The sequence below is a fragment of the Mustela putorius genome, unplaced genomic scaffold, assembly GCF_011764305.1.
Source record: "Mustela putorius furo isolate JIRA1106 unplaced genomic scaffold, ASM1176430v1.1 tig00003853_pilon_pilon_pilon, whole genome shotgun sequence".
NCBI lineage: Eukaryota > Metazoa > Chordata > Mammalia > Carnivora > Mustelidae > Mustela > Mustela putorius.
In genome coordinates this window covers 23762399-23789741 of record NW_025422005.1, presented here as the reverse complement: position 1 = coordinate 23789741, position 27343 = coordinate 23762399, and the positions used below count along the sequence as shown (strand labels likewise).

General features: G+C 44.8%; 1 protein-coding gene across 2 annotated transcripts in view; it reads right to left on the bottom strand.

Moving 5' to 3' along the window:
- Positions 1-6891: 6891 nt before the first annotated feature.
- The window catches only part of KHDRBS1 (KH RNA binding domain containing, signal transduction associated 1), a 41909-nt gene continuing 21457 nt past the window's right edge, over positions 6892-27343 (bottom strand). Inside the window, exons 6-11 of one of the 2 annotated variants that reach the window (XR_198610.3) lie at positions 26338-26539; positions 25744-25811; positions 24526-24584; positions 21870-22062; positions 19205-19264; positions 6892-7587 (exon numbers count right to left, since the gene is read on the bottom strand). Coding sequence is in view for 1 of the 2 variants with exons in the window: in XM_004740936.3 (XP_004740993.1) it covers positions 21965-22062; positions 24526-24584; positions 25744-25811; positions 26338-26539 (427 nt within the window). In the remaining variant the exon portion in view is untranslated. Of the gene's footprint in view, positions 7588-19204; positions 19265-20717; positions 22063-24525; positions 24585-25743; positions 25812-26337; positions 26540-27343 lie in introns of those variants that run through there. The other variant, XM_004740936.3, reaches the window with a different exon arrangement.

The window sequence follows — 27343 nt, the reverse complement described above, 5'->3', positions numbered from 1 at the left end:
TCCTTGGCTTAGCACAGTGCTTGGCACATAATAGACATCAGTATTCAATTAATTGAACGAACGAGTAGATATTAATTAATAGATAGTCACAGAGCTGGACAGTTAAGTGGGAGGAGATGGACATAAAATTAGTAAATTCTGTATTATGTTAGACAGAAATGATTGTTGTGGAGGTAAACAGGAAAGGGGGATGGGAAGTTGCAGTTTTAAACAGGACAGTCAGAGGAGGCTTCGCTGACAAGGTGACTTGACCAAACACTTGAAGGAAATGAGTCAGTCATACAGATATCCAGAGAAAAGGGATATTCCAGGCAGAGGGAAAAAAAATCAGTGGCAGGGCCTTCAGGTATGAACACAGCTAGTTTGTTTAAGAAGCAGCAAGATCAGTGTAGCTTGGTTGGAGCAGACATGAGAGTGGGGTATGAGAAGGGATGGACCATATAGGGCTCCTCCTTACCCTGAATGAGATGGTGAACTATTGGAGGGTTTGAACTTTCATTTTTAAAGACTCACTCTGGCTGCTGGTAAGAATAGACTGTAGGGGCACAAGGGTGGAAGCAGGGAGACCAGACAGAGGACATGGCCATGATCGCAGCAAGAGATATTGATGGATTGTACCAGATTGAGCAAGGGAGATGTGTTGGATTCTGGATTTGAAGGTAAAGGCAATAGGATTTGTAGACAGATTGGATAGATGTGTGGAAGAAAGACAAGACCGAGTATTACTCCAAGGTTTGTAGCCTAAGCAAATGGAAATGTGTAGTTTAATTCAACACATATACATCTGTTAAATTACAGGTTTTACACCAAGTCAGCCCTTCCCTTGTGGGAGAAAAGAGGCCCAGAGAGGGAGAATGACCAGCTCACAAGGTGTAGAAACCATGGCTGAGATTTCTTTTTCCGGCCAAAGAAATTCTGACAGGAATGGATTCTGACCTCTGTAGAGTACTGAATTTGAAATATATCTTGTTAATTTCTGAATTGCCAGAGCCCACCACTACCTAGCATATGATGGGCCTTCAAGTGAGAATTAGTTCTGTTGTGCAGGTAGTGGCAAACTGGCTCTTAAAAGGAAAGTCACTGGGAAGGAAAACTAAATGGCTTTGGGAATATCCGTAAAAGCACAAAGCTGGGCCATTCCTGGGAACTCATTTTAACTCAGGTCAGCAAACATTGCTGAGCGTCTGTTATACAGCAGGGAATATAGATGCCGAGGTGCAACTCATCACTGAGAGAGACAGAGGAGAATCAATAAATTATGGCACAGCATGGTAACAGCAGCAGTATGTACCAAGTCTGGAGGTGGACGGAAGGTGAGTAACTCTGACCGGGGAGGTAGTCCAGAGAAGGCTTCATGAGATGACGTCAGAGCTGGTTTCTGAAAGAGGAGTAAGAGTTGGCCTGTTACGCTCCTATGGGAAGTGCTTGGCACATAATAGACATCAGTATTCAATTAATTGAATGCAATAGCTCTGGTCTGGTAATTGTCTTACAGGGGCTGGTCGCAGGGGCATGCTTGCTGTCCGTCTGTTGTGTGGAAGGGTGTTGGACCTTGTGCAGGGCAAATACTCAGGAAATGTTTGCGTAACTGATTTGAGGGCATTCATACAACCCAGTGACCCAGTGTAAGAGGGTAAAACCACTCAGATGGACTGCTGTGCATGTAACCCCTAGACACGGGCTCCTGCCCACCTTGAACAGGTTGATTTTGCCTGCCCAACATCCATTCTCCCTGCTGATTAGAATGTTTCAATTTTCCCTTGGGGAACTACTCTCCCTCCCATGCTCTCAGTCCACAGGATCTGGTGGAGCTGCCTTCCTCTGCAGTTCCCATGTGGGCAGGTAACCTTGGCCTGGTGAATAAAAGCATTCCATCCCTGCCATTCCAGGCTGCAGTGACTGGTTTTGGGGGTGGGGGCTTAGTGACACTAGTCAGGCCAAATAAGATGCGATGCAATCCTAGACCTTTGTTGGGAAATAATTTCCTCCCCTCTGGGATGGCTAAGCAAGCAAGATATAAGAGCTTGTGGTGGCTATGTTGCCACCTTTTAGAGAGGTAGAACTTTGACAATGAAGGAAATATAGAAAAGTAAAAAAATCAGTAGACACTGTCTTGATAGCATCATTTGAAACCCTGGATCCGGCCATACCCGAATCCTTTGTGGACCTAAAAAAAATACATTTATTTACTTATTTTTGCAGGGGACAGGAGGAGCAAAGGGAGAGAGCGAGTCCTAAGCAGACTCACAGCTGAGCCTGGAGCCAACAGTGGGCTCAAGCCCATGACCCCAAGACAATGACCTGAACTGAAATCAAAGAGTGGGACCCTTAATTGACTGAGCCACCCAGGCACAACTGGATTTCTTCTTTTACAACCAGCCAGTTTGTGTTTGGTGTCTGATGACTGCAACAGAAATAATCCAGAACAATGTACACGTCTATCCCAGTATCCAGCAGAAATATCTAGGGTCCTAGTTTTTTCACATCTGCCTTCGACAGAATCCCTGGGGAAGAGAATCAGAAGATGGCAGGATGTTGGTTAGATTCTTGTTTTCCAGATCTGTGGCCTCATGTCTTAGCTGTTTTATGACCTTGGAGCCCTCCCTTCCTTTCTTTGCATCTTTATTTCCTAACTAACTTGCTCTCTATTGGTTCTTCTAGGAGTCTGAATTTTTGAGGAAATGCCACTGGCTCTGGGCCAGCCCTGTGTCATCAGGTTGGGATCTCTTCCTTGGTCCTGTTATTCTGGGGCCACGGCTGGCAATTCTGTCCTTTGTTATCAGTAGTTTTCTACCAGAATTCGGAGACCTCTAGTGGCACCCAGTGGGGGGTGCTGAAACCACGGGATAAAACACATACTGCTTTCCGGAGTGTCAGTTTTATTCATGAAAATGAGAGGCAGTATTTTCAACATTTAAGTGTCATTATTCAGAGCACTTTCTCTGTGCCAGCCTTAGAATCAAATCCTGGCTCCACCACTTATAAGCTTCATGACCATGGGGAGTTAGTTGCTTAACCTCCTTGTGCCTCAGGTTTTCTCAGTATCAAGAGAGGGTAGTATTAGTACCTGTCTTAGGAGATCATGGTGAAGATTAGTCTGTGGAAAGTACTTGGAACAGGGCCTGGTACACAGTAAGTGCTATTTAAGTTTTAGTTACTATAATTGTAACACAGATCTATCATGAAGTACAAAGAAAACTAATGTGAATTTAGGACTGAAGTCGTTGGGGCACCTGGGTGGCTCAGTGGGTTAAGCCTCTGCCTTCGGCTTGGGTCATGATCTTGGGGTCCTGGGATTGAGCCCCACATCGGGCTCTCTGCTCAGTGGAAAGCCTGCTCCCCCCGCGCCCCGTCTGCCTCTGTGCTTGTGATCTCTGTCAAATAAATAAGTAAAATCTTAAAAATATATAAATAATAAGTAAAAAATCTTAAAAAAAAAAAAAAAGATTGAAGTCATTGAAGAAATGTCATCTGTAACTTCCAGATTCACAGGGCTTTGCTCTTTCTTCTGCCAGCAAGAATACTTACACCTGATTTTTATTACACGTGTCAAAAGAGAATCCATGTGTCTTCATGTTCTTCTAATTTCCTGAGCCATTCTTACTTCCACATGTACGTTAGTCTCCCCGTCTAACCTTCCCCATCTCGGGGCCACTCCCCCACCTGTACTCATCTGGACATTCGTCTTCCCATGTCTTACAGTATTTGATTATTACAAAGATGGTAAGTGCAAGCTTTAGAATATACTGTACTTCTTGTTTAGGTGTTCAAAAACGAACAGGATTTGGGTAGGTAATGTACCTGGGCAGGGATGGAATGGGCAATGAAGATACAGAGAACAGCATGAGCAAAGGCCCAGAGGCAAGCTATGTTCTGGGAAAGCAAGTCCATTTCGTAAAAAATAGGTTAAGTTCATGAATGCTCCATATAGTGAAGAGTTTGGACTTGATTATACTTTTCTAAGCCTGTTTCCTCAGTAAAATTAGGATGATTCCTGTCATTGAATTGTGATTAATGATAGAGGCAAACAGGTGGAAGAGATAGCCTATGTAAAAAACGGAATGAGGGGCACCTGGGTGGCTCAGTCGGTTAGGTGTCTGACTCTTGATGTCACCTCAGGTCATGTTCTCAGGGTTGTGACATCAAGCCCCGAGTTGGGCTCTGCACTGGGTGTGGAACCTGTTTAGAACTCCTTTTCTCTCTCCCTCTGCCCCCACCCCTACGCTCTCTCTTTTGAAACAAAACAAAATGGAATGATTGTCATTAGGAATGGGGACAAGGATTCTTCTCTCCTTGGCATAAAGCAAACCAGCCAGCCTCTCAGGGTGGCCTGCAATTTAGTCTCTTTTGAGATTTTCCTGCAATGCACATCTCAACCACCAGAGGGAGCTTGGTACAAAGGAATCGGAGCTCTGAGCGCAAAAGGAAAATTGTGGTGGGCCCGGTTGGGCAGGGGATGTGGAATCCTGAACCCAATCCAGAGTCTTAATGGTATGAATGGGGCATGGACCCAGGTGCCTCTTCTCTGGCTCTCTTTTATTAGACGCATCCCAAGGAGGGGTGAGGCATGCTGCCACAACCTAGCATTTAGATCTAAGATTTAAGATCTCTAGGACGGGGGCTAGAGGATGAGGGCCAGATCTAATCTGGGGGGATCTGAGTTTCTGCATCTCAAGCAAAAAAGGCTTTCACCAACTCTGCTCGTAAGTCACTGGGCCCAACCCCATACTAGAACACCCCGAGCCAGGCTGGGGAGTCCTGCTAAAACTGGGAACTGTAGAAAAGTAATCAGGGCTACAGCCTGAAGAAGGGGATGGGAGAGGCAGGGCCCTATCTGAAAGTCAGTCTTTGGAGCGGCATCCACACTGCCCTGGGACTCCAGCTGTTGGGTCTATCAGAAACGGTTATGGGGCTGAGCTTCTCCAGTCACAACTAACCTGGTATTTCATAGGATTTTTGTAAAACCTCCTTTGCTTTCTCTTCTCTGCTTACTGGCACCGAGTTAAGCAGGGACTTTCCTGATACACAGATGTCCAAATGAAGGCCCAGAGACACTTAGCAATTTACCCAAGATCATGTAGCCCTCAAGGGCAGAGCTGGCCCTGGAAGGAGGAGCAGCGACTCTGAGGGGCCCAGGGAAGGGAAGGCAGGCAGACAGAGCAACAGCCTCCGGAACGGCAGCAGCAAAAGCACTGGCTCTCGGCCAGATTTCATAGCCGCCCCTCCAGAGCCGGCTCTGCTGCTGGGCCCCAGGCTGCCAGCCCTGCCTCCACACTCCCACCCCAGTCCCCCAAGAGCCCATCACCCTGGCAACAGCCAGAGAAAGGCCCAGCTAAAATATTTATGGCTCAAAACAGTTCAGAGGCTTCAGATGGGGGGGGCGGGGAGGGAGGAGGGTTGATGTCATCCCTTCTCTGCTTGCAGGGGAGGTGACTGACACGCAGGGCAGCTGGGTGGGTGGGCCCAGGCCACTAGGTCAGGGCTCTCAAAGGAAGATCCCTAGGGCTGCACGCAGTAACCAGAGGAGGAAGGAGGCTGTTATGTGACAGACGTGACAGGTGGACAGGGCTTGGGTAAGAAACACAACCTGGAACAGAGGAGGAAGGAAGTTTCAGTGTTAAGCAGCTCTGGACTCGGGTTCGGTGTTTGACACCCATTTCATTTCTCAGATGCCGCTGAGTGGATAAGTATTATTATCCTACTTTTAGGAGTAAACAGGCCCAGAAAAGTACACACCAAGTGATGAGCTAGGATTTGAACGTAGGATTTGGCTTGAGCTCTGCGAGCTTTCCTGTTAATTCTGTGGCTCCCAAGTAGCTATCCCGGCATCTGGGGGTGGAGGTGTGGCTGCCTGGGAAACTGCTGCTGGCTTTCCAGATAGCACCCCCAGGGCTCTGCGCTGCCGTTTATCATTCAGATGCCATCTGGATCCCGAAGTCCCTGTGCCACACTCCTCCCTGCCTGCAGACCTGAAGCAAGTCCTCAGACCCTAGATAAGGGAACTCGGAGCCATAAGGGGAGGCCTAAGAGACCATGAAGCCAAGGAAGTTGCAGCCTCGGTGGCCAGCTCTGGACCAGGAGTGTCACTGCAAACAAGTTGACATGCATCTCAGTTTGCCTGGGACTCTCCTGGTTTGGGTACAGGAACCTTCTCTGTCTGGGGGTGAACCTGGATAAGGTTTGTCACCATATACAAGTTTCTCACACAAATGCTTTCCTGTTTCAACTTGCGGTGGTGAGAGGTACAAACAGGTGAAAAAGCGGGACTATGAAGTCTGATATTTTCTTCTTTTAGCCTTATACAAGTTATTTATCCTCTGGAGCTTCCGTTTCCTCATCTCTCAAGTATCAAGGATTGGAGGATTAAGTGAAATTGTGCATATACTCGCCTGACAGAATGCCTGGTACTTACTAAGCACTTAATAAATTATTAGCTATTATTTATAATAATGAATAATGAAGAGAAAAATGGGCTCAGGTGTTTAATAACTTGCCCAGAGTAAATCAGCTGATTTCAACATCCTTCTCCTGCTAAGAATGCATCCAAGCTCATTAGACTGCCCGGGGAACTGTTAAAGCACAGACAGTCTCTCTCTCTTCCCAAACTCAGCCCTTCTCCTGGTCCCCTTGTTGGGAAAAATGACCAGAAGAGTTATTTTATTAAAGGAAGAGTATAATATCAGACAACCTCTCAGGAAGCTCAGTATGAAACCAGCCTGGACAGAGGCCGCAGGAAACTGGAAGTCGATCAAAGGCTGACTTTCTAGTCCTTCGAGAGGACATGTTAGGACAACCAGCTAGCTCAGTGTAGTTGGAAGAAGAGTAGGAGCTAGACAAGGGGCCTTTGTCTCTTTCCCAAAGGTGACAGAAGCTACCAGAGTGGGACCATTCTTCACTTGACCAAATCTTTTATTTAACTCCTTAGTACCAGGTGTTTTTTTGGGGAAGGGATATAGCACAGAGGTGAAGTCGGAAAGCCCTACCCTTCAAGAGCGTTTTGGACAAGGTTAGTCATCAAAAATGAAGAGAAAAATAGGCTCAGAGGTTAAATAACTTGTTCAAAGTAAATAAACCTTCTCACTTGACTTTCCTCTGCCTTTACCAGGGGTGACAACCAGCGTTGTCCTGGGAGAACTCTGGAGGTGCCCAAGGGCTGCTGGGCTGGTACCCACGGCACAGGTGTGGTTATTCCTGCGGGAAGGGCGGGAAGTAAGAAGTGTGTTCCAGCCGGTTCTGCAGGAGGCTTGGGGGAAGCAGGCAAAATGGGAGTGACACAGTGGGAGATGCAGGTTTATTCAGATCTAGGAGGCTGTGCTTGGGTACTATTAGTCCCCTTCAACTCTTTAAAGTCCTCAGCAGGTTAAATTGTTAGCATCACAGCTCCCTGCAGCCCTGAGGACTCCATTGTGGGCCTAGAGACTCTCTTAGGGGATCCTGGCTGGCTTTCTGTGTGCAAATCAGACAGATCAAGAGGTGGAGTGGGAAAAGACTGTTGATCTCTCCTGGGTGTCTCTGTGCTCAGCAAATGCCCTCAGGCCAGCCTTGACACAGCAGGCAGCTCTCCTGGTTTCCGGAGTCCTCTGATCACTGCAAAGACACAGGTAGAAAATTAGACACAAAGCTACCCTATTGGGGGGCTTCCTAGCCTCCCATTTGGCCAGGGTGTCCCCCCTTTATCATCTCCCCATCCCACAGCACAACTCTAGTTATCTCATTCTGTACAGGTTTCTAGGCGCACAGATGGGTAGGCAAAAGACGTCCACAGCCTAAGAGCGGTCTTTTTTTTGCTATTGGTCAGGCAACGAGAATGGATTCTCACTTCATATACCTCCCATCTTTTTTTTTTTTATTTTTATTTTTATTTATTTGACAGAACACAAGTAGGCAGAGAGGCAGGCAGAGAGAGAGGAGGAAGCAGGCTCCCTGCTGAGCAGAGAGCCCGATGCGGGACTCGATCCCAGGACCCTGAGATCATGACCTGAGCCGAAGGCAGCGGCTTAACCCACTGAGCCACCCAGGCGCCCCATATACCTCCCATCTTTAGCCATGCTTAAGCTGAGTGATCCAGAGCAGAATCAACAAAGCCACTGAGGCCTTTAGCTATACATGCTTTGGGGCCTCCGGCTGTATGAAAGGGAAAATGATTTCTGTCCTCTCAAGAGATGTGAAAAGATAAAGAGCTTTAAAGCCTTTGGAGGAGGGGCACCTGGGTGGCTCAGTTGGTTAAGCATCTACCTTTGACTCAGGTCATGGTCCAAGGGGTCCTGGGATTGAGCCCCGCACTGGGCTCCCTGCTCAGCAGGTTGTTTGCTTTTCCCTCTCTCTCTGCCCCCCAACCCCACCACTTGTGCTCTCTCTCTAAAGTAAATAAATAAAATCTTTATTTTGCTCTCAATTTATTTTTTTTCTTTTTTATAAATAAATTAAATCTTTAAAGAAAAAAAAAAAGCCTTTGGAGGAAAGCGAATGAGGAAAAACTCATCGTCTTAAAGCTATTAATAGCACCTCAATCCTAGGCTTGGGGCAGGGGGCAGCTCCTCTGGCCTTCTGAGGGGTTCGTCCCAGCCCTAAATACTCAGGGTTATCTGCAGGAGACACACATGTGACGCCTGGAGCACATGCCGAAGTCTGTGGCAGTTCCCCCATTCTTGTAAAACATGGCACCCCCATTCTGCCAGCTGTTCCAGCCAGTAATGTGGAGCCCTCCTTGCTCATGCCCTCTTCTCCCACATCTAATCAGGCACCAAATTATGTTTGTCATAGCTCTGAAAAGTCCTCAGATCCATTCACTTCTCTGCTTACTACAGGTCTTCCTCATTTCTTGTCTGGACTAACACAAAGTTTGCTAACAGGTCCTCATAATCCATAATCTATTTTCCACTCAGGAGCAAGTGAAGTTTAAATTTAATCATGTTGTTCCCTCCACCTTACTCCTGGATTCAGTGGTCTTCAGTATTGACCTCAGAATAAGGTCCAGGCTCCTACCTCACCTTGAACCTGCCTCAGTCCCACCTTCTGCCTAGAACATGTTTTGTGTCCTTGCCCCAGACCATCTCAAACACTCTGTGTCTAGCTAACTCTTCCTTTAGATGTCAACTTAAACATCATTTCCTCAAAGAGAACCCCTGGGTTAGGCTGGGCTGCCTGGTGTCTGACCTCACAGTACTCTGTTCCTTTCTTTCATAGCACTTAACACAACTGAAATGATATCTGTTATTTATGAGACTAACATCTGTTTAGTGTCTGTTTCCTCAAATACAAGCTCCGTGAAGTCAAGGACCAATTTTACCTTATTTGCCACTGAATCTCCAGTGTCTAGCACACAGTCGGTGTTCTGATATGTATTAGTCAATGTGCTTAATAAAACGGGCGCCTGGCTTGCTCAGTTGTTTGAGCAGCTGATTCTTGATTTTTGTCTCAGGTCATGACCTCAAGGTCATGGGACAGAGCCCAGTGTCAGGCTCTGTGCTCAATGGGGAGTCTGCTCCTCTGCCCCTCCCCCTGCTCACACTCTGTCTCTTGCAAATAAATGAATCTAAAAAAATAAAATGAATGAAAGGAAGCATTTACACTGACCTCTGCAGAGAAGCTTAGGATGAATCCTATCAGAGCATAGGTATTTCTTTCTCAAAGGCAGATGTGAGTGAGTTTCTGAACTCCAACCTCAGAGAGCCTGAGAGATGGGGAGCACCCGTGCTATACCTAAAGCTGGGCCACGAATGAGAAGCATGAAGGCTGCAGGAGCCAACACCCCCTAGGAGGAATTCACTCTCTCTGAACCCAAACTCTTCTATCTCAAGTTCTCACACCACAGTGTCTGGGAGGAAGAGACTGAGGTGGACTAAGTAGGCTCCAGAGGATGACAAGGGAACAGCTAATTCAGGCATCTTTTTTTTTTTTTTTTTTTAAAGGTTTTATTTATTTGACAGACTGAGATCACAAGTAGTCAGAGAGGCAGGCAGAGAGATAGGAGGAAGCAGGCTCCCCGTTGAGCAGAGAGCCCGATGCGGGGCTCGATCCCAGGACCCTGGGATCATGACCTGAGCCGAAAGCAGAGGCTTTAACCCACTGAGCCACCCATGCGCCCCCTTTTTTTTTTTTTTTAAGATTTTATTTATTTATTTGACAGAGATCACAAGTAGGCAGAGAGACAGGCAGAGAGAGGAAGGAAAGCAGGCTCCCTGGAGCAGAGAGCACAATGTGGGGCTCAATCCCAGGACCCTGGGATCATGACCTGAGCTGAAGGCAGAGGCTTAACCCACTGAGCCACCCAGGCGCCCCTAATTCAGGCATCTTAATGCAGTTTTAGGAACAGGAGTAGTCTCCCAGTTTCTGGCAAAGTGTTTTACTTAAGTGACTGATCTGGGCTGACAGCCTGGCTGTGCCTCGTACTCTGCCTGGAAACCTCTCAAGTAAGTTGCCTTTTTTCAGGAATCCCCATGTCCTCCCCAGGTTTGCCCTGGAACTGACAAGGCCTCCTTGAAGTGACAAGCTCCCTAGGTCTAGGGGGGGGAAAAGCACGGGAGAGCTCGTGTTCCTATCCGGAACTCCTACCTGCCCATCTCTTGCCTGAGACAGCAGCCAAAGACACTTACCGCAGCAGTGTATCTCCTGCCGAGAAGCTGCTGCAGTTTGCAGTTGTCAAGAAGCTAAACCCCAGCAACATGGTTATGAAATTCAAGTCCCTTCCAGATAGGAGTCTCTCTCTCCTCTTAGAATAGAGAGATATGGTTGGCAGAACACTGGCTGAGAGCATGTCCTCAGCCCCAATGCTAGAAGAGGTTACAGAGATATTTAGCCCAGGGTCAGAAAATTGATTTTTTTCATTTTTTTTAAAAGATTTTATTTATTTATTTGACAGACAGAGATCACGAGTAGGCAGAGAGGCAAGCAGAGAGAGAGGGGTGGGGAGAAGCAGGCTCCCTGCTGAGCATAGAGCCCGATGTGGGGCTCGATCCCAGGACCCTGGGATCATGACCTGAGCCCGAAGGCAGCGTTTTAACCGACTGAGCCACCCAGGCGCCCCTTGTTCATTTTTTTTTTTTTTTTAAGTTTTATTTGGGGGGGAGGGGAGAACAAGAAAGAGAGAATCTCAAGTGGATTCCCCACCAAGCTTGGAGCCCAATAGGGGGCTTGATCTCATGACCCGAGCTGAAACCAAAAGTAGGATGCCCAACCAACTGAGCTACCCAGGTGCCCCAGAAAATTGACTTTAGAGGTCAGTGAATTTATCTGGTCATTACCCCTAAAAAGGTTTGGTCTGCTGCCTGAAGGCAGCCTCCTTGGAAGCCCAGGGAGCAATCAGACCAGGACAGGACTAGGGTGCAGTGCTTACCACTGGCTTTTGCTCCTAAGGGGCCTACAAGGGCTGGCTCAGGGAACAAAAGAACAAGTAGTTAGGTGGGGCAGTGCACTTCCTTCCCTTCCCCCCAACAGCTGCTGTCTCAGACAGCTGTATCCAGCCTGTCTGCTCAGGCTATTAAATATTCATCAGGTGCTTGCTAGCTTTAAACATGTAATGACTATTAATCCAGAGAGCAAGAGGTACATGAAGGTTCTGGAGAGAGAAAGGGAGGGCTCATAAGCATCTCTTTCTCTTAATTTCAGGAATGTGAAAACGCAGAAAGGGGTACCCATCCTGTGCACCAAAGCTGGGAACTACTTTCAGTGTAAGCTGATCTTCTGGTGGCCACTGTAGGTAGAGAGAAGAGACCAGGAGGCAGTTAAGGGAGGGTGGAGACTTGGGTCTGAACTCCTGCTCTTGGGCCCTGTGGTCATCCTAACCAGGACTTGCCAGTTTCCCAGGATAATCCCCGCCTCACAGGGTTGGTCTGTGAAATTAAATGGGTCACTGCATCTGCATATAATTCCAGTGGAATTAGCACAGAATTAAGAGCTCAAAATGAAGACAGAGACTTCTGGCATTGAGGGGAAGCCACACCATGTTTAACAATTCCTTAAGAGCAAATTTTCTAGCAGAGGAAACTCCAGGTTCTGGTCTCCAGTGTAGAGGGTGGGTTAAAGGGGCAGGAGGTGAGAAATCTCCCTTAACATATGACAAAGGCCTAAAGTCCCACCCTCAAATAGCCCAAATTTCTGAGAGAGAGGACTATTCTTTCTAAAAAAGGTTAGAACCAAAAGGTCTTCAGGCAAGGGGGGAGCAGAAGGCAGGCAAGGTGCTGGGAGAATATCCCCTCCGCTCTCCCACAGGAGTGGAGCCACTTTATGGAAGGTTCTGCTCTTCTGCTTCTTCCCTCCTTCCCTATCTTGCTCGCACAATGGCAAACACAGGTGTGTCCGAGTCACTCTCATGTTCAAGGCCTTCAATAGCTCCCTTAACTTCAGCGTCAAGTTCAAGTACTTTGCTTAACATTTAGCTTTTCAAAATGGGCACTCACCTCTCTTCCAGCCTCTATTGATAGATTAACATTTACTGGGTGCTTACTACAGGTTAGGCAGAATGTCTTTCATTCAACTGAATTCATTCAATCTTTACATTCTGTCACAATGTTGTGACAGAAATGATAATCTCCCATTTTACAGATGATGAAACAGTCCTGGGGAAGGTAGTAGCTCGCCTAAGGCTCTAAAGATTGTGAAACTAACCCCGGAGGTGGCAGTGTTGACATTAGTCTGTTTAAAGCCATAATAAGATGCTGTGTTAATCTGTCTGCCTGGTGCTTCCTAAACCTTCTCGACAGTTCCCCCAGGCCACTGGTATTAAGTACAGCAACAGGGCACAACCACACACTACTGAACTACTGAAGGCTTACTCTCTCCCATTAGACTGAGTTTTTGGAAGGTGAACATTATGAGCTGATAGAGACCCATGACCCAGAACAACCAGCAAATGTTCATTGTACTAGCAGTAATATTCCTGCAGAAGGAATACTTCCAGGACAGAGAATGGCTGTACAAGCTCCTTGAAATGGTTCTGGCTGACAGGTAAAATTCCTTCTACACTCTGGCATAATCCTGTAGTTGAGACTGATCACAGACTCTGAAATCAGACTGCCTGAGCTTCGGTCCCGGCTCAGCTACTTAACAGCTGCATGACCTTGGGTAAATTATTTGATTTTCTCGGCCTCAGTTTCATCATTGTGTAAAGATGGGACAATAATAGCTACTTTACAAGTGGAGAAGACAGAGAATGGCACATAGTAAAGAATCCGTGTTAGAACTGACAAAACACAATAGTAGTTAAAATACGTATTTTTCAGATTTTAACATCCCCCAAATCAGGATGCATTTTACACTTGATATGAAAACAAACTACCGTGTAGGTTTATTGGCAACATTTTTTTTTCTTTGCAGTACTTCATACATCTCATAATAAATGACCTCAGTGCCAATGAAATACGGTGTTATCTTCTGGAAGCAGCATGCTTTTAGCATAGAGAATGGACTCCAGTACACAAAAATGTTGCCAGGGACACCCCACAACTTGCTATGTGACTGTGGTACATTACTTCACCTCTCCTAGGATCAGCTGCCTCCTTTACAAAAACAGGGACACACAGTAGGCATGCAAATTCAGTTCTCTCCTCCCTTAGCCAGGCAGAGCTGCCTATTTTCCCTATGTCTCTTCCTCCTCCTTTTACAAAGTGGGGTCAAGATCAATGAATGGGGAAAGATGGAAGAAAATTTAAATGACTACTTAGCAGTAACACTGTCAGCAAACAGCTGCTTGCATGGGTTCACACAGCACAAAAATCTATCAAGAAAGAGGGAGCCCATGTTCTGCCTCGTGCAATCCAATTCCAGTACAATCTTTGGGCAAAGCCTTGAGGGACATAGACCTTCGGGGTTTGAGACCAGCAGGGAGTACTTCAGTTTCAAAAACATGACCAGAACATCAACTACTACAACCTCTATCCCCCTATTCACACGGTACAGTAGATCTCTGCAAGTATGGACAAGAAGGTTTTTCAGGCCCAACTCTTAGGCTGCTGTTCCTGAAACAAAACACAGTCCAAATCTGTTTCATCCTTAGTGGCTGGAAAGCCCTAGCAGCTGCTGAAGCATTCTTACCTTCATTCTTAGCTTGAGGCAGGGGGTGGGAAGTGGTGGGAGTGAAAGCAAGAGGGGACAAACCCTGAGGCTTCTTGAGAAACTATCATATCCCTAGGTAAGAGATGGTGAAGTTGTTCCCTTAGCAGCAATAGTCATTGCCAGGAGCACCCTGGAGATTCCACAGAAATCCTGGAGGGAGATGGAGAGAGGAGCTGACAGTGGGGGAAAAGGCATGTGCAGCTCAGCCTCGAAGCTTCTGAGGAACTGCAGATGGCCAGGCATGGCAGCTAGAACAGCAAGCCTCCTTTCCACTCTCGCAGCCTGCAGTGTGAGCACAGGGTAAAGATGTGGTTTGGAGATACTCGTAAGTGGGACCAAATCCTAGTCCCATCACTTACACCAGATGTTAGTGGTGCCCAAACAATCCGGTCAGCTATTCCTTATCAGTGAATAGCTGCTACATGCCAGAAATTACATTAATCACTTTTAAGTAATACCTACTTCAAAAGGTAGATCTATACCTCTGTGGTTAATTAGTGTGCCAATATGGATAAAGGCGCCAAGATCATTTAATGGGGAAACAAGTTTTTTGAAGTTTTTTTTTTGGAGATTTATTTTTGGGGGGTGCCTGGGTGGCTCAGTGGGTTAAAGCCTCTGCCTTCGGCTCAGGTCATGATCCCAGGATGCTGGGATCAAGCCCCACATCGGGCTCTCTGCTCAGCAGGGAGCCTGCTTCTCCCCCTCCCCTCTCTCTGCCTGCCTATCTGCCTACTTGTGATCTCTGTCTGTCAAATAAACAAAAATAAAAATATTTTTTTAAAAAAGATTTATATTTTGGAGGGGGAGAGAGGATGTGTGTGTGTGTGTACATGAACGCAGGTGAGAGCAGGGGGAGGGGCAGAAGGAGAGAAACTCAAGCAGATTCCCTGCTGAGCATGTAGCCCAACGTGGGGCTCAGTCCCACGACCCCCAGGATTATGATCCAAGCCAAAATACACATTCAGATGTCCAACCAGCTGAGCTACCCAGACACCCCCCAAACAGTCTCTTTTTAATAAATGATGGTGGGACAACTGGATATCCACAGGCAGAAGAATGAATATGAAACTCTGACCTCACACCATATGCAAAAGTTAATGCAAAATGGGTCACAGGCCTAAATTTAAGAATTGAAACAACAGGAGTGTTAGAAGGAGATAGGTATAAATTTTCAGGACCCTGAATGAGACAATGGCTTCTTATCTAACAGCAAAAGCACAAGCAACAAAAGAAAATAAACTGGGCTTCATCAAAATGGAATTTTTGTGTCTCGAAGAAAATAAGAAGATAGCCCATGGAATGGAACAAAATACTTGCAAATTATCTGACAAGGGTCTCACACCAGACCATATAAAGAGCTTACAATTTAATAGTAAAAAGACAAATAATTCAATTTGAATTGACAGGAGATTTAAACGAACATTTTTCCACAGAAGATACACAGATAGTGGATCAGGACACTAGTCATCAGGAAAGTGCAAATCAAAAGCACCAAGAGACGCCACTTCACACCCGGTAGGATGGCTACAGTAAACAAAGCAGAACAGCACAGGTGTTGGTGGGGATATGGAGGAATGAGGCTGGTGGGAATGGTGCAGCCTCTACAGGAAGAGTCTGGCAGTCCTCCAACAGCTGAGCACTGAACTGCTGTCTGACCCAGCAGCTCCTCTCCGATTAGGTGCACGTCCAAGAAACTGAAAACTTATGTCCACAAAAACACTTGTACACGAATGCTCCTAACAGTATTTTTCATTACAGCCAAAAAGCAGAAACAACCCAGCAATGTCCATCAGTGGGTGAGTGGACCGAAAAAATGCATATGATGAAACGGTATTTGACAATAAAAGGAATGAAGTACTGACACATGTTACAACATGGATGGAATTTGGAGACGTGACGCCAAGTAACAGAAGAAAGTCGAAAAAGAGCCCATAGGTTGTAGGATTCCATTTATATGAAATGTCCAGAACAGGCAAGTCAACAGAGGTAGAAGAAGATAAGTGGCTGATCAGGGCCAGAGAAGGTAAGGGGACTGGGGGAGATGGCTGAAGTGCATGGGAATTCTTTTCTGGAGGTGAGAAACATGTTCTCAAATAGATGGTGGTCATGATGATATAATTTTATATCTATTAAAAGCCACTAGATTGTATATATATATATATTTTAAGATTTTATTTGAGAGGGAGAGAGTGCATGAGAGCAAGCAAGCACAAGCTGGGGGGTAGGGATGAAGGGAGAGGGCAGAAGGAGAAGGAGAAACAAACTCACTGCTCAGGAGGGAGCCTGAGAATGTGGGGCTCAATCCAAAGACCCCAGGATCATGACCTGAGCCAAAGGCAGACACTTAACCAACCGAGCCACCCAGGCGCTCCTGAATTGTGTACTTTAAAATGGGTGAATCGTATGGTTATGATTGTATCTCAGTATTTTTTTTTTTTTTAAGATTTTATTTATTTGACAGACAGAGATCACAAGTAGGCAGAGAGGCAGGCAGAGAGAGAGCTGGGAAGCAGCCTCCCCGCTGAGCAGAGAGCCCAATGCGGGGCTTGATCCCAGGACCCTGAGATCATGACCTGAGCCGAAGGCAGAGGCTTAACCCACTGAGCCACCCAGGCGCCCCCTAATGTGTCTTTTAATCTGTAGTAACAGAAGCTAACAAGAGGCTGCAGGCTGTTAGGCTGCATACAGGCAGCATTTGGCTTGCTACAGAGGTTTTACAGGGACTAATACTAATCAGAGCATACACGAAACAACCGCTGGCATGTAAAATCCAAATTTCTAGTTTTTCTGGAAAATCAGATCTAGCAAATCCAACAAAAAAAATTTCTGGAGCTGGAAAAGAAACATGACTGAAAATGGACTTCAAATGCTTGACACGATCCAAGGTAGAACCACTTCAAGTTACTGGAGTGACTCATTTAAAATGCGGGATAACTTCTAATACTTGGAGCTGTCTTAAATGAGATGGGTTGATGGGTTGCTTTTGGAAGTAATACGTTTACTGATGCGTGCCACAACAAGGATGATCCTTGAAAACTTTATGCAAAGTGAGAGAAGCCTATCACAAAAGGCACATATTATACAACTCTATAGAAACAGAAAGTAGGTTAGTGGTTGCCAGGGGCTGGGGAGAGAAGGGAATTGGGAGTGACTGCTAACAGGTATGGGATTTCTTTTTGGGGTAGTGGGAATTTTCTGGAATTAAATAGTGATGATGGTTGCTCAGCACTGTGAATATTCTAAAAGTCACCAAACTGTACACTTTAAGACAGTTAAAAAGGTAAATTTTAAATTATACGAATTTTGTATTAATTAAGAGAAAAGGTAGAGAAGACCAAATGAGATCGTCCTTATTAGCTACTTAGGATAGTACCACAGTAATGTTAGCTACTATTATCAACTTCATTTGATGATAAAGAAATGAAGCCCAGAGAGGGATTAAGGGTTTGGTTCTGTCAAAACAAAGACCAAGGCTATGATGAGGCAGAGTTAGGACAGGTCTCCAGTCTTGGCTCTAAAGCTTCCAGGACTGTAATAAACATTCATTGGTAGTGACAGAACCCCATAGAAAATACTGGGACCAACTGACTAAGCTCCACATTCATAAAAGGCAGATCACTGGCAGACCTGGGTCTGCCAACAATAAAACCTGTTTTTCCAGGTGCAAATTACAGGCCGAGTGAAGAAAGAAGCATCCCCCAAATTCTGCTCTTCAGACTACCCTAGAAGAGTTGGAACTAATTCTCTGCATTCAGGGACTTTCCTCTAAAATTGCTTTGCCATTCATGTAATCCATATCAAACCTAGGACTTCCGTGCTCAATACACACGGTCCTCTTTAAAGTCTCCACATCTGAGAGGCTCCTGGGAGAGGCAGGTTGGGAGGACACCATCTTCAAGAAGGGAAATTTTACCGATAAAGGTTGCCTGTGCCTTTGACCTCTCCCTAGTTTGGTCTTTTCCTTTTGGTGTTCTCCTAACCGTAACAACTCACCCAGGGGCAGAGGGAAAGATCATCCAGTCAGTTCCTGGGTGGCTTCAATCAGCAGCCCCCACCTAACCAAATCAGGGGGCTTCTTAGAGAAGGAACACTAATATTTACTATTTATAGGACACCGAATTGGTTGGCCTTATATATAGTAAAACTCGTTCAGTCTGCTGACCACTGTAAGGTGTACATTATCACTATCTTCCTTCCTAGACGTGGAAATAAGTGGTTTTAGGTCACTAAACAAAGAAAAGTTGTCGATTCAATTCTTAGGTCTCATGCCCTCTCTACTATGCCCCACTATCCCTTTCAGAGTGTCTCCTAAGGGTGAGAAATACCCCTTCCTTAGATTAAAACTGATATAACGTGGATAGTAAAAGTGTTAGGTTCTGACTACAAACCTGGGCTCAATTACTAGCCAACTATACTAATTATGTGACCCCAGGAAGTTACTTAACCTCATTTAAGTCTCAGTCACTTCTGTAATACACACATAATACTGGACAATTGTTGTCTGTCTGTCCAGTATCCATTCCCTTTTCCTAATAACACCCTGACTTCCTTTGGAGGAATTAGTTTTTTCTTAACACATCCTGGTAAAGTATGAACATGTGACTTAAGCTAATACAGTCTGACATTCCCTCCCTCGAACTTGAATCTCAAGGGAAAAAGAAAGCAAACGGCTAGAACTCGTTCATTCTAGCAACAACACCTAAACAGCTAGTCCTGGCTCCAAGAACATTCCTGTGGTCTATCACTGCTGTCCCAGTTCTCTGCAGCCAATCTGGTTCCCATGCCAGATTTTTCCAGCCTTCACACTAAATCTCCAAGTCCTTAACATCGTTCTAATAAATTCCCTTTTATTTACATCAACCGGTCACTTTGCTGCTTACAACAAGTGAACGTCAAACGAAACACTGTTCCATTAGGTTATTGACAGGATAGGGTAGGATTCAACAGATGGAAGTTGACACTACAATCATCACAAGTAAATTCAATATGGACTGTAAACCAACATATGAACACGACCGTGTTGTAAATATGGTAGAGATGACAGGCAAGAAAGACCTGCCCACGGATTATGTTCCAGGCCACCTCCTGGCAAAACTATTTCATAGTTAGGATAAAAGTCCCACATCCTCAGTAGAAAGCTACCTTAACATACCTGACATGGGTCTTCACTACCCATTCTACTCCAGGAAATGCCTCAGGAGTTTTCAATCACCTGAAAACGGAGAAGTAAGAGATCAGCCTTTTGAAGAGGAAGTTCTAAAGACATACAAAATAAAAGATAGAGATCCTGCATGCAGTTTACACATTACAGGAGAGAAACATGCAACTTTAAAGAAATTTTAAGTAACATTTCATTGTGAATATCAATATGGGGACCTATAGGGCTCATCCTTGTACATTTTTAAATAGCTGAGCAGAAAGCTTGACTTTGGGGAGCAGCAGGTCTAATCTACAGTCATTGAAATTTTACAATGTGTCATTTAAGATGTCAGACTTTGTGCCCAGGTTACATTACAGTTCACTTGTGATGGGCAGGATTATTAAGAGTTATGGCTAATTTATGCGGCAGCATATGGTTTTTCTTTTTACAGCTATTTTTATTAAACAAGTTTTGCAAAGTTTTAACATTAAAATTAACAGCTAAAGAATTGTTTATGCAAGTTGCTGTCACAGTTTATGTAAAAGAGAAATATGTGCTATTAAAATCAGACATTTAGGTTACCTTTGGTTTTTTGCGATGCATGTTAGCTTTACACATCCTGATTCTCTTGCGATAATTTTCCTTTAAAAAGGGGGGTATAGAGTGATCTCTTTTCATCAAAACAAGACATAATGCCCTGAAAGCTGACTTCAAACCATGGTTGAAAATTCAGTTATTTACACTTTATCACAATCTACAAATACATTTTTTTGTTGGTGTGTTTTAAAAAAGAAAAAAAATGTCCATCATGCACTGCTGCAGGCAGCTTGGCACTTCCATACAAGAGGATTTTTCACCCCCGAGCAGTTTAGGTGGCTCCTTTAGGGAAGGCACGAGAACCCTAAGAATTAACAGAGGAGTGGAAACGGGGCCAACCAATTCCATCATTTCCTCTCTTGGTCTCTCAGGAGGGAGTTCAGAGCCAGCCGATCATGCCAGATCCTGCCCCAGCCCAGCTGATTTGTTAACAGCATTTCTGGGATCAGAAGGGAAACCCATAAGGGCACCCAGGGTTTGCGGAATTGCCGTATCTAAAGGCAGGTGCTATCCCTTTCCAAGCTCGAGGAGATTATTTGGTGTCACGCTTAGGGCCACCTAGGGGCTCTACAGAGGTGCAGATGGGGTGGCTGGCACTTTAAACACTGAGGCCTATGTATGGAAACCAATCCAAGTTTTGGCTTAGTTGGGTTTTTCTCTCCAGCAATTAGAGCTTGTGATAGGATGGGATAAAACTGCTGTCAAAACAACTTCCAGGGGGTGAAAAAGCTTTGATTATTTTTAAACTAAAACTTAACAACTCGATAAACTTTTTTTTTGGTAAACTTAAAATAAAATCCCCCCCACCACTTTTAAGAATATCTCCAACTTTTAACAAGCCCATTAACTTTAGAGTTAATTTAAGTTTATTTGAAAGAGAAAACTATTTTATTGTCCACCCAAAAAAATGACAATTCATCACATTTACTTTGATTAAAAAAGGACTAAACTTTATTGACAAACTGCTGCAGACATTTTGACATAAGTTTAAGCTACCTATTTAGGCAGACTTACACATGTAGCATTTAATCTTCCAAGAACAAAATGGGAGGACGGTACAAATCCAATTAGGACTTTAACTTATGTACAAAGTGGATTTTGATTCCTTTTTCATTCAGCTGCAGTGTCCCTTTTTATATCATGCTAGTGTTGAGACATACTTGACTAACTACCTTGGAAACAGTTCAATATTGACAACCGTCACTTAAAAAAATCGTCAGCTTTTGGTTCCAGTGTCCAAGTGAGCTTTTCATGGAGTGCAGAACCTCAGATGGACAAAACACTTTGTCTTTTTAAATACTGAAATTTTAAATTATTAGTGCTATCACTGAAAGATTTTTCATGGCTAAAAAGCTCTGCATCAAATTCAATCCAGGTGGCTAGCCCCTCTCCCCAAATTCACCTCTTCAAAACCTGCTCCCCACTAAGTATCTCTCAACACTGTATGTCTGGGGCTAGATTTCAAAACCCACATAATGAAAAAGTCAGTTTTACAAACCTAATTTTGTTGTTGTTGTTGTTTTAAATCAATTAACGTTAAAAATTGCATCAACTATTTAATTCATGAGGATCTTTCATATTAAAATTTAACCTTAAGATTCAACCGCCATGTGCTTTTAAAGGAAACATTTTTAGAGACGTCTGAGCTCACTTTTACATGGTGGCACCTACTGCCGTTAACGTTGTGATTTTAAATCTTAAACAGCCCTGAATTTTGAAATGTAGCCTAGTTTGGGATTCTGCAACTACAACTTTACGGGATGCCTCAAATCAAAACTAAGAGAAAGTTAACAAGCCTTAAACTTCAGAACCTTTAAGCAAGCAATGTCACTTTTGAAACTAACAGGTTTGTGGTTTTTTTTTTTTACTCAACTTTTTTTTTATTATAAAAGGTACATTTCTGTTTATATTTAAACAACAAAGAAAAAAGCATCTACACACTTAAAAAATTAATTCGATATTCCTAAATCTATTTTAACTCATTTTAAAATACTACATACAGAAGCCAGAATGCAGAGTTAAGAATGGAGTAAGGTGGGGAAAGAAGGGGACCCACGAAGAAAAACACTTAGACAATTACTTGTCTGTTGTGGGTAAAGCAACAGGAATCCTGGGAGATACAAGAAATCAGTAACAACTTTGCTCATAACTGATATTTTCCCCTCATGTTTGTTTTTAATAACGTCCATATGGGTGCTCTCTGTATGCTCCCTTCACCGGCCTAGCTGGAGGGGCCTTCAGCGACGGCCTGGTCCCATTCCAGTCGTCTTGGCCTGCGGGGAAAGCAAAAACAGTTTATAAACCACACACCATGGGCATTATGGGAGGAGCAAGAATAGGTCATCTGGTAAAGATCACCAAAGACACCACTTTGTTTCCAGTGTCTTGCCACATCCCAGTGGGTCCTTGCTTTTTGCTCTGCTTGGCCCTCCTGAACAACTTCATTTCCAAGCTGCAGGGCAACTCTGAGCAGACAGACAGAATGAAAAGGCTCAGAAAAGGCCTTGGAGTCATCTTTAGCAAGTATGTTCTCCACAGGCAATATAATCTTCTCCTCCAGCCCCCAAATCTGGATAAACCCAACACCTTGCTTGAGACAGTGAGGAAATGAATCTCAGTACGTCTGCAATGCCCTTTTTCCTGTTCCCAATGGAATTGGGCAAAGAAAGCCTATGGAACCTTTAGGAAATCAGAATGGAAGCAGGTGGCTCCCTTTCCAACAGCAAGTCAGGTTTCCCTGTTGAGAAGTGTCCTCTCTGGGAGAAGCAAGCAAGGGCCGCATTTCATGAGGCCTCTCCATCAGCAGAGCTGGTCCACTGCTCTGGTGTAGGGAAGCAGGACGTGTTTATAGCACTGATACGGAGAATTCACTGTTTCCTTTCTCATGCAATAGTCCAGAGAAGCCAGACAACATGGTTGACAGCCCCAAATAACTTTCTTTTGTTACAGGGAAAAGCCTGAAAGAGATGGTCGCTTACTTCTACAGCTGACCTCTTATGAAAAGGAGCTGCATGTATGAGCTTATTCTCCCACTCGCCCTCACAGGCTACCCATGCCAGTTCATCCCCAACGCGTTTCCCCAGCTGCCTGCATTCACAAATCTGAGCCTCCATCACTGTAAGTCTAAAACCTCTACATGGACCTCAAGTCCCAGAGACCCTATCTAAGCTTATTTTTACCCTTAGTATAATAGGTACAGCCATTACTTTCCAAATGGCTTCTGGTACTAACAAGACAGTTTATTTTTTTGTAATTCTGTTTATAAAGGCCAAAATCATAACAGATTAAGTGTGGCAACATCACACCAGGAGCAGTAGAGGCAGCCTGCCTCTTTCAGTGCAGTCTCTTCTCAAGCAAAACAGAAATGTAATTCAGTCAAACACACACAGAGGCAGCATTGTGCTGCCTCACCGATGGGAGGGAAATACCCTGGGGCAATCCCACTGCCCTTCTTCTAAACAGTGGCCTACGAGAGCTGAGCAGTGTTACTGACGGCAACTGTCCAGCACCATTTAGCTAGAATTGGTAAAACGGTTTCCCTAGGCAAGCAGCTGACTGGCTACTACAGACTGCGCAGACAAGTTAGGCTCAGATTGTATGCGGGAGCTCTAAGGAACTAGGGGTAAGGGGAGACTGTTAACTAGTGTCTTAAGATGAATTGTCAATTGCTGAGCCCCTGGCCAAGGACTCTGGAATTCCCAAGGTATGCTGAAAATACCTTGCATTTAAAAAGCGGCTCTCTCTGCACCCACACGGAACTCCCTCTGGGGCCCATTAACACGGGGCCATAATTGGCACTCGAAGACTCTTGAGCAATGTGTTTTCAACTAAACAGACAGTTCGGTCCTGCTGCCATTCCAGCCTCTATAGCTCTCTTGGGATCAAGGACTGAGCTGAGATGTCTCCAAGCCAGGAAGGAGCTTGTGCCAGTACTGCCCTGAAGTGGCCCCTACTGCCTGAGATCTGAGATGACAGGCAGGATGCTTGTACCCAACCTGCTTTTGCCTAGCTACCTGCCATCTGGTTAGTTCCCTTTCCGCTAACATTTCCTCTACATTGAGATTCTTTTCAGTGAGATCCAAAATTCTTCCTCAGAATGAAGTGGGGTGGGGTACATGGGTGGCTCAGTCGGTTAAGCATCTGCCTTCAGCTCAGGTCATGATCCTGGGGCTCTGGGATTGAGCCCTGCGTTGGGATTCCTGCTCAGTGAGAAGTCTGCTTCTCCCTCTCCCTCTGTTGCTCCCCCTGCTTGTGCTCTCTTACTCTCTCTCTCTCAAAATAAGTAAACAGAATCTTAAAGAAAAAAAATGTAGTGGGGCTGGAAAATAAAACTGTATATGATGTAGTTCTCAGTATCTACCCATGTGGCCTAGGCACCAGCAGCAAGGGCCCTGCAACATGACCTAGGCCTGGCAATCTCCCCTGGTCTAAAGGAGAAAAGGATCAACATCAGCTTAGAAGTCTGGTACTCCAACCAGGCCTAGCTGGACCTGAGCCCTAGTCTAAGACATCTGCTTAGCCTTCTAAGGGTAACCCCATCTCACCTTAAGAGCTCCTCTTTCTACGGGACACCACACAATTGCAATAAAAACGGGATGGCTACTGTCCTATCAACATCTCAGCTTTCTAAAGGTTCCTCTTTCAGTGTGTGACTGGCAGCCCCCAGTAATCCAGTCACTAGCATTCCCGCAGACACTTACTTGCACACTCTGCCCAACATGGAAATAAAGACATACCATAAGCTTCGTAAGAATCCTGAACCTCCCCATGTCCATAGTCATAATATTCTGAGTCCCTGAAAGCCAAAGACAAGAGTGTTAGAGAGCTACAGAGTAACTCTACTTCCATTTCCCCTTCTTCCCACATTTCAGGCATTTTACTACATGTGTAGGGCAGGAAAATGCTCATTTTGCCCCATCTCCAAACCAGAAAATATTTCCAAAACAGGTATGTGCTATGTACTTAAAACAAAACAAAACAAAACAAAAAATTACAACCATTGCAAAGAAAAATGGATATCACGTAATTTAAAGTGAAAAAGCACAATCCAAAACTGACTATCTTAATCACAGTGTACATACTCACACACACACACAAATTTATAGGGCTCTGTGGAAGAGAGCAAACAAACATACTGTTCTGTCCCCTCTGTACAATTATGAAACACTTTTTTAATCAATCACAGATAAAATACATATACACAAAAACGATATTTAAGAGTGCAGAAAATAACCTAAGTTATGGTAGTAGGATTCTAGCTTCCTTTTATTTATTTAAAAAAAATTTTTTTTCTTTTAAAGATTTTATTTATTTGACAGAGAGAAATCACAAGTAGACGGAGAGGCAGGCAGAGAGAGAGAGAGGGAAGCAGGCTCCCTGCTGAGCAGAAAGCCCGATGCAGGACTCGATCCCAGGACCCTGAGATCATGACCTGAGCGGAAGGCAGCGGCTTAACCCATTGAGCCACCCAGGTGCCTTTAATGTGGCAATAATACATCCAAACAATTTAAAGGCATTTCCCCTTCATTTCCATGTGTTCACAGCTCAGGAAATTTTCACGTTATTCCCAGATTCTATACTATAAATTCAGATACACAAGGTGCCTGGGTGACTCGGTTGAGTGACTGCTTTCAGCTCAGGTCATGATCCTGGAGTCACAGGAACGGGTCCTGTCCTGGGCTCCCTGCTCAGCAGGGGGTCACCTCCTCTGACCTTCCCCCCTCATGCTTGCTCTCTCTCAAATAAATAAAACCTTTTAATAAATAAATAAATTCAGATTCACAGTTCCCTAAGCTTACAGATCTGCATGCCTTATAGATGTGGAAAGGAAAGTAGATACCCCCCAAAGGGGAGCCTCACTGCTCTGCAGATGTGTGCTACCTAAATCTCTCCATTATTCCAACTCCCTCCATCCACCCCAGGACACGAAACAGTACTTCTCTTGCCTGACTTACCCTTGGCTCTGGCTGTAATAGCCTTCGTAGCCTTCATAACTCTGTTCTGCATATGTGTCATCATACCCCTACAACAAATAAAATGAAAAAGAAAGGCAAAATCACACAGAATGGGGAAGGTAATTACATCCCATGGGAGGATGGTAGGCTTCTAGATTAACAGAATGCAGAATTTTCCCCCAAAATTAACACCCACTGGTAAAGAGTTGACAGAGAAATTTTTTTTTTAAAGAAAAAAATGAAACAAAAAGGAACCATCAACCAAACCAAACCACCCTCCAAATTGTGGGCAGGAAACAAGGAAAAGTTGAACTTGAGCATTATCAGCAGTACTAGTGAAAAGACTCCTTATTAAAACACTGTATATTTGTCAAGGCACAGCCTATTTCCTATTTCATCTATTCACATGTAGTAAACTATGCTTAAAATGGAAAAATCTTCTCATAGTTTAACATTCACTGCAAAAGAAGAGACCAGACTCCAGATCTTACAGGCAGTCCTTGCTACCTACACCAAGGGCCAATGCCCTATCATTCAACTTCCTTTGGCAGCCTTCTAGGTATCGGGAAATGGCACACTGCTCAAACTTCTTACATATTCTTCATAGGTTTCTGGTGCAGGGGGCGGAGGCAAAGGTATCCTCTGGATGCCTGCTGTCCGTGCTCTGGGTGCTGGAGCACCCCTCACTGTAGGTGGGGGCGGCACTCCTCGAGTTACCGTGGCACCTCTGGTGATGGCTCCTCTCACAGGTGTACCACGTACCAAAGCCCCCCGAGGTGGTCCAACACCACGGCCTCTGTAAGAAGAAAACATGTTTTTGTTTTTAAGATCTTATTTATTTGGGGCGCCTGGGTGGCTCAGTGGGTTAAAGCCTCTGCCTTCGGCTCTGGTCATGATCCCAGGGTCCTGGGATCAAGCCTTGCATCGGGCTTTCTGCTCAGCAGGAAGCCTGCTTCCTCCTCTCTTTCTGCCTGCCTCTCTGCCTCCTTGTGATTTCTGTATGTCAAATGAATAAATAAATCTTTAAAAAAAAAATCTTATTTATTTATTTGACACAGAGAGAGAGATCACAAGCAGGCAGAGAGGCAGGCAGAGAGAGAAGGGGAAGCAGGCTCCCCGCCAAGCAGAAAGCCCAATGCAGGGCTTGATCCCAGGACCCCAAGATTACGACCTGAGCTGAAGGCAGAGGCTTTACCCCACTCAGCCACCGAGGTACCCCAGAAAACGTATTTTAAATGGAGATTTTAATACATAGATAATACTTTCATGTTCAGATTTGTTTGCAAATTCTGGAGCCAGACAGATCCCACAATGCCTTAAGCAGACCATTATTAAAACAGAGAAAAAACAAATGAACAAACAAACAAAATCCCCAAAAAAACCAAAGAGGTGGGTAAAGGACCCATACTGGAGACTTCCCAGGTTCCCAAGTGGACCTGTAGATGTTTCATCAGTGTACTACTTTGGAAAGTCTGAACATTCCATAAAGTCAGTCACAAAAGGTAAACTTCTCACTTCTAAAGCCAGAGACCATTCTAAACTGCTAGAACTATCCAAAATTAAAAGACCAACAAAAGTTTCAACAGGACTGCTGCACTTG